The 7,341-nt window shown below is 43.0% G+C and overlaps 1 protein-coding gene across 1 annotated transcript; it reads left to right on the top strand.

Annotated features, from left to right (window-relative positions):
* The first annotated feature begins 1,221 nt into the window (after window positions 1–1,221).
* Window positions 1,222–6,906, top strand: LOC147023606 (growth hormone secretagogue receptor type 1-like). The gene is made up of 2 exons (XM_085889164.1): window positions 1,222–2,779; window positions 2,951–6,906. The coding sequence occupies exons 1-2, from the start codon at window positions 2,005–2,007 to the stop codon at window positions 3,208–3,210; spliced, it is 1,035 nt and encodes a 344-aa protein (XP_085745290.1). The 5' UTR covers window positions 1,222–2,004; the 3' UTR covers window positions 3,211–6,906.
* Window positions 6,907–7,341: the final 435 nt, after the last annotated feature.

Raw genomic sequence — 7,341 nt, 5'->3', positions numbered from 1 at the left:
AAAATAAAAAAGGCTGAAACCACAAAAACCCCTTCAATGCCCCTATGTACAGAGCATGTATGGGTCACCCAATGGTTTGATGAGTATGACACAGATGTTATCTACATGTCATGTGTTTCTCAGTCACCAGAGCTGAACCCAATTGAGCATTTATGGGATATTCTGGAATGACGCCTGAGATGGCATTTTACACCTCCATCAAACAGGTGAGAGTTGATTGACTTTCTCGTGGAAGAATGGTGCCACATCCCCCCTTGCAGAATTCTAGTCGCTGGTGGACTCTATGCCACGGCACATACAGGCCGCATGTGGTGGCGCAACGCTCTATAAAGTGACTTTATGTTGTGTTTCCATGTTTTGATCAATACCTGTCTATCTCAGGAACAGGCAATCCGAATGACCTGATATCTGGGGCATGAGTATGTCAAGAAATATCTGGGTTCGAATCTCAACACAGCTATAAACTGTCATCCTGATGTTTCGCAGGCAGGACAATTCATCAAAGTGTGTGCCATCCCTCGAATAGACTTGAAACAGGGTGTACCAAGCTGGTGTCTTTCAAGAGGAGTATGTAAGTTATCACCAACATCCTCAACAAAATGGCAAATTCCTGACCTGACTACCACCGGGAAGGAAATGGCGCACCACTCAGCATAGCCTTGGCCACAAACTGCTTGGGCAGCCATAATGCTCTAAAGAGTAAGGTGCATCTCACTTCATCTCATCCAAGGTCTTGAACAGGTCACCAAGTTCCTCCTTTTTCTCATCATTCAACACTCCCCCCCCCCCCTTTATGAATTCTTGCACATATACTCTTTCCCCTACCTTACTCATCTCCTCCAAACCACTTTCCTCTAACTTATCCCATACTGCCCTGCCATATCCTTTTTTTAATCTCCTATAAATATAATCTGCATCCTCCCTTCCATCTTTTCATTATAAGATATCCCCTTCCGGTGAGTGCATAAATGCCAGCCTCCAATGCCAGCAATGCAGTTCCTTTGGAAGTCACGTACTGGAAAAATCATGTGCCTGAAAAACAATCCTTCCGATCGATGCGATATTATGAAACATGCCTTTGCTCATTGGGTCGCCATAGTTCATTTTTCACCAGTTCGCTTTATCATCCCCCGATGGTATGATCTATTTTTCCAACGTAAACAATACGCTGTGCTTTCCTTCCATCCCAATGAGTAACCTTCAGGGAATGGGTTAAACGAGAGAGAGAGAGAGAGAGACAGAGACAGAGACAGAGACAGAGACAGAGACAGAGACAGAGACAGAGACAGAGACAGAGACAGAGACAGAGACAGAGACAGAGACAGAGACAGAGAGAGAGAGAGAGAGAGAGAGAGAGAGAGAGAGAGAGAGAGAGAGAGAGAGAGAGATTGTAAATGGAGCTCTTCGAGGCCACATTCTCACAACAAACAGACAGGGGTGGAGAGGGGGAGGTGCGAGGCTCAGGGTGGAGCCTCACGGCAGGTACATAAAAAGGTTCGAGTGGAGCACGGCCGAGGTGGAGGGACCATTATATTTCCCATTTACGTGGTAGTCGAGGAAGTCTCCATATTACAATACAGATGTAAGCGCTTACCTGTGCTTGCATGCGGCTCTTCGGAGATTGTAGTTTCATTACAACTGCACTGACTGCGATTGGAGAACAAGACTTTTTTAAAAAGGCAAATGTCGTTCGGAAGCCACTGATATCAATCAGGGTACCCTAGCACCGATCACGGTGCCAACATGGACAAGGAAGAACAACAATAAGGGAGGATCAAAGACGGATAAACTACGCCGCACTTGAAATTCATAGACCGACAAAGAAGACCATATATTGTACAGTATCAGTAATTCGCTGTTTTTCATACATTGTCCTTTTTTCCCTGGATATTTTCACATTGCATTTCATGAGTCTTCATCGTTCCACCAACTGTCACGAACGATGCACCGACAACTGCTTGTGAAAAGATCTTTGCCTGAAACGAGCCAAGATACAGAACAACCATGGATCCAGATGCAAATGTCTCCAGCAACTGGACACAGGTAAACCTGGACAACCCTTGGGAATCCAGTGCCTTCCCACACTCGATCTTCCCCTTGGGGACCCTACTGTCCATCACGACCACGTGTGCATTGCTTTTCGTGGTCGGGGTGACCGGAAACGTGCTGACCATCTTAGTGACCAGATGCTGCAGAGATATGCGCACGACCACCAACCTTTACCTCTCCAGCATGGCTTTGTCGGATCTCCTAATTTTTCTGTGTATGCCTTTCGATCTGTACCGCATCTGGCAGTACTATCCGTGGATCTTTGGTGATTTTGTGTGCAAACTTTTCCAGTATGTGAGTGAGGGCTGTACTTACACCACCATCCTTCACATCACGGCGCTCAGCGTAGAGCGGTACCTGGCCATATGCTTCCCTCTCAAAGCCAAGGTCATGGTCACCAAAACACGCGTCAAGACCATCATTCTGGCAATATGGAGTTTGGCACTTTTAAGCGCTTCGCCAGTCCTGGTGCTCGTTGGCGTTGAATTCGTTAACAGCAGTATGCCTGACAAAGCCATCTGCCGGGAAACAGAGTTTGCTGAGACTTCAGGTCTTCTGAACACAATGAGCTGGGTCTATACTGCGTACTTCTTCCTCCCCTTGCTTTGCATGTGCGTGCTGTATGGACTTATTGGGAGAAAGCTCTGGCATAACACACCTCCGGGACTAGGTCACGGAGGGGTCACCGCTCACCGGGACAGATCCCACCGACAAAGTGTCAAAATACTCGGTAGGTACAAAAATATGGTTGATGTATTCAATTATGATTGGGAGTAATGCTGGTGGGTGGTAGATTATGAACACTATACTATCATTTTTTTAAATGACAGGTACACCCCCCCCACCCCACCCCTCCAAACAGCAAACTACAGTACATGTTTGCTTTTTGTCCCGCATGCAGTGGTTGTGGTTGTAGCCTTCGTGGTCTGCTGGCTTCCCTTCCACGTTGGACGCAATCTTTTCCTGCTGACATCGAATGCAGACCGTTGGCTCAAGCAGCTGAGTCAGTATTTCAACATTGTAGCCATTGTATTCTTCTACCTGAGCGCGGCCATCAACCCGGTGCTGTATAACATCGTGTCGCGCAACTATCGCACTGCTGCATGTCGGTTGCTTCTGGGTGCGCCAGACAAACATAGGATCATGCGGGGCAGGGGTTAATGCAAAGTCCCGAGGGCTGATTCCCCCTCCAACATAAGGAAACCTCTGAGAAGAAACCTCCCCAACTCCCCCTCCAATTTTCTCCCCAACGCTAATTGATTTTTTAAGTTTTCTAAAATACCTCGTACTGGCAGGATGGCCGAGAAGTATGCACACTCCCCCCTAAGCTGTCCAGCCTGGGTTTGAATGACGGAACAGCTATAGCAGTAGGGTGATTCACCAATGTGTGTGTCGTTCCTCGGATGGACGTTAAACTAGGCATCCCATCTGCTGGCATTAGTTGGTGAACGTTAAAGATCCCACGGTCCTTCGTGAAGAGTAGGCGAGCCATTGCCAGCACCCTGAATAAATTACAAATTCCTGCCCGAACAATAATTCTGGGAGAGGGAGGGCAAACCACGAAGCATGACCCCTGGCCAAGAAGCTGCTTCAGTAGTACATAACAAAATATGGTACATAAGCCAGTCAAATTACCTTGTGGGAGAGATACACGGCTTTCTTCAACTAACTCACTAGTCAATAAAATCCAAAAAGGATAGATTTACCGAAACAGCTGATGTGATGATGTGGTGTTTGTGTACAAGTTGTTTTCAAAAATAAACGTTGAATGTGATTTTTAGACCAGGTTTTTGTGTTGTATGACGGTATACCGATTTGTACCATTTAAGCCTCATGAGCACTTAAGAAACAACCGGTGATGATGTGACATTTAATGAGCTATGTCGGACAATTGAAGAGGTTTTTTTTTAATGTGAAATCAGGTGAATCGTTCACAGCAGAGCCGTTTTGTTGTCACCAACAGAATTCTTGAAGGAGAAGAAAAAAAACCCCGTCGTTTTCGATCGAATTCGTATTTAAAATCAGAATGGCACTTGTACAGCGCATAGTCTCACCCCGCACGCTCATTCGGAACAAAAATACCATCGTTTACTGAACACGCCATTATTAAACCTACTGCTATTATGGCCCATATACTGTATCATCCATGCACCCGAATATTTCGCATACATTGCCATTATCCGGAGCTTTATTGATTCTTAGGATATTTAACAACCACTTTTATGCAAATTAAGGCTAAATTGAGTCAATGAAGATGAATATGAAAAAAAATTCAAACTATATTCCCCATGGCCAGTTGATCATATGAATGAAGTTTCATATCGATCTGTAAAGCGGTTGTGGAAATATTTTTTTTTAATTTTCAATCCCAATTTGGCCAGCACATCACGTGACCGGTGACGTCATAAATTTAATTCTGTATTCACAATGGGTTGTGGATCAGATATATGAAGTTTCAGATTTTTCGGATCTAAGGATTTTGATTCAACCAATTATGGCTGGAATACCACTTCACTGATGACATCATCGATATCACCCTATATACCCTATGTGGAGTTGATGACATATGCCGAGTTTCAATTTTTTTTTGTTGAGGAATTTCGTAGATGTCCAAATTTTTTCCTTCAATCCAATATGGCTACCAGGTCGTAGTTCATGAACTGGTCACCCTAAAAAGGCGGAGTTGTTACATGTTTTTCAAAACATCCACTTTCCACTTTGACTACAGACCAGAAAAACCACAGTTATCTAGATATCTTAGTATGAGAAGAAAGGTAATTTTGTCTACTTCAATGTGTAAAAAAACAGAAATAAAAAATATGCAATAGTTTTTGTGTAACAGGAAAATAAGTGATACAAGTCAGGGGTGGAGTAAACAGGCGGAGGCGGCGGATGTGGTGAGTCAAATTTGGAATAAACTGAATTTATTCCAATCAATAAGCTTTAATCTAATCTATTTTGTTATTTTTTAGGTGAGTAACACTTGGGACTTGCTGTTGCATGATGCAAAATTGATTATTCAACTCGTTATTATTCATCAAACCCTGACCAATATGTACAAACTCCTAAAAGAGATCTAGTAAATATCTTTACATAGTTATGTATCGAGCACATTCTCAGGATTAATTTGGCATTTGAATTGTCCAAAACGGCCAAAGGATAACTGATCCACATCCAATTTACTCAGAAAGGGTGAATTCGAGATAAACGCGAAAATATGTTTTCCTTGTAATGGATTATCCATTAAAGTTCATAATTAAAAATACCATATTTGCCGTTAATTAGTGTTTTTTGCTAATTTTTTTCACACAAGTGCATGTAGCTTGGTGATGTCTATCAACACAGAGAAAACTGAAAAATTGAATATTTTGACCCTGTAACGCAAATGATGACCAGTTCATGAACTACGACCACCATACCATGTAACCTACGTCAGTTATCAATAAAATATTCTCCATGGGGAGTCAGTCCGTTGTGGGTTTAAAGTTTCACATCGATGGGAGAAGCAGCTGCGGAGAAATGTTTAAGCGAGAATGTATAAACGTGGACGGACGGACGGACACCACACACACACACACACACACACACACACACACACACACACACACACACACACACACACACACACACACACACACACACACACACACACACACAGTCTCACATCCTCTTCGGAGCGAGACGAACAAGAACACCGAGCAAAGGAGAACTCTAATAAATCATTTATCAGCTTTGTCGCAGAGAGGTCTTTTAATTGACCAAAACAAAGTCCGTTATGCCCATCACGACTGTGTGAACGTAACTATGACACATGTGCACATTTAATTTCAATGAATGCCTTCCAACTACTGATTAACATTAAAAACGAACTACATCCTGACCTTTTCAGGTAGACCAGGAGTAGTACAGGCAAGAAATCCCACCCCACCAATTGTCCAACCATTTATGTCAGCATAATGAGGAACGGAGGGGGGTGGGGAGGAGATAAATTGAGGAAATTAAAAGAGGAAATGAGGAGAGGGGTGAAAGGAGACTTTGCATACCTAAGTGTTGGGGTTAGGAAAAGGGCAGGTTTGGAGTAGCAGGGATAGATAAAGCCAAAGTTTCCACCACATGCATGTATGCAATAAATGGATGCTCCCAAACAACGACCAGTCTCACTGAGGCAGGTTCAAGCTTCCAGATTTGTGATCTTGTAAAGGTGAATTATATTTAATTTTCACTATATGTTTAGATTCGAGACAAACGTGCAATCCCAGGCCTGTCGCCATGATTTTCAAAAGGGGGGTGCGAATCTAAGTGTTAACTGCTGATTATAATTATCTCTGGCCCATGCGCTAAAAATGTACCAAGGTAAGGGGGCAGCCCACCCCTGCTCTTCCATGGAATTAAAAAAAATAATTCTAGACTTAATTTCCTGCACTTTGGAGGGTTGTTTTGGTTTAATGACTTCAGAAAAGTCGAATTTTTATTTTAGAATTTTTTTAGAAAAATTAATTTTACTTGACATTTGTTTTTCACCGGCAAAAATTGGGGTTGCATTCGCGCCCAACGAACCCCCTCCAGGCGATGAGACGTGAATCCGTATTACATGACGGATCTGTTCTGTAATAAAGGTGTTGTGTACACACTTCTCTTCCAGCCATAAAACAAGTATAATTTTGTTTCTGTGTATTGACCTGTTAAATCCTTTCTGCAAATAAAGGTTGCACAGTGAAAATGAATGTTCGCTCCGTTGCTCGACATAAGACTATTACTGACACATTCTTATCAATCTCATGTAAATCCACAAGCTGAAGGATTTGTAGTCTCAATAAACTTGGAAATGGTGTTGTGGAAGCCTGGTGTAACAGGAGAAACATTTTATGAAGTCTCATTTCATTAAGATAATATGGGGATAGTGTGCTCACATTTGAGTTGTCTAGTCCTGGATTCAATCTCGGCAAAAGAGATGATTACGATGAAAATGATCCACTGAAGCAGAGTTAGGAGAGGCTGCTGGCTTCTGGGTTTACTCAATGAGCTAATCCGATGCAACATCACACAACCATTGCACATTGAGTCTGGACCTCAAGTTGATAGCATTGGCAAAATAACCCGGTGCATTTCACGCCAAAGGCAGCATGCATGACTCATCTCTGGCCATTACAGTCTTTGCTCCATCAGATTGTGGCAAATAATTCTGAGTGGTTCTACATCTGGCAAAACCTCCAAGAAATCACTCTACATTCATGCTATGATTGAGGGCTGCTCACTTATCCCCAATATTGACAAAAGAGTATGGTACTTGTG

The sequence above is a fragment of the Eptatretus burgeri genome, chromosome 7, assembly GCF_056783735.1.
Source record: "Eptatretus burgeri isolate ZD-2024b chromosome 7, Ebu_testis_v1, whole genome shotgun sequence".
In the NCBI taxonomy this organism is placed as follows: Eukaryota; Metazoa; Chordata; class Myxini; order Myxiniformes; family Myxinidae; genus Eptatretus; species Eptatretus burgeri.
Note: the sequence above shows the minus strand (reverse complement) of the source record. Positions and strands in the feature narration are given on the sequence as shown.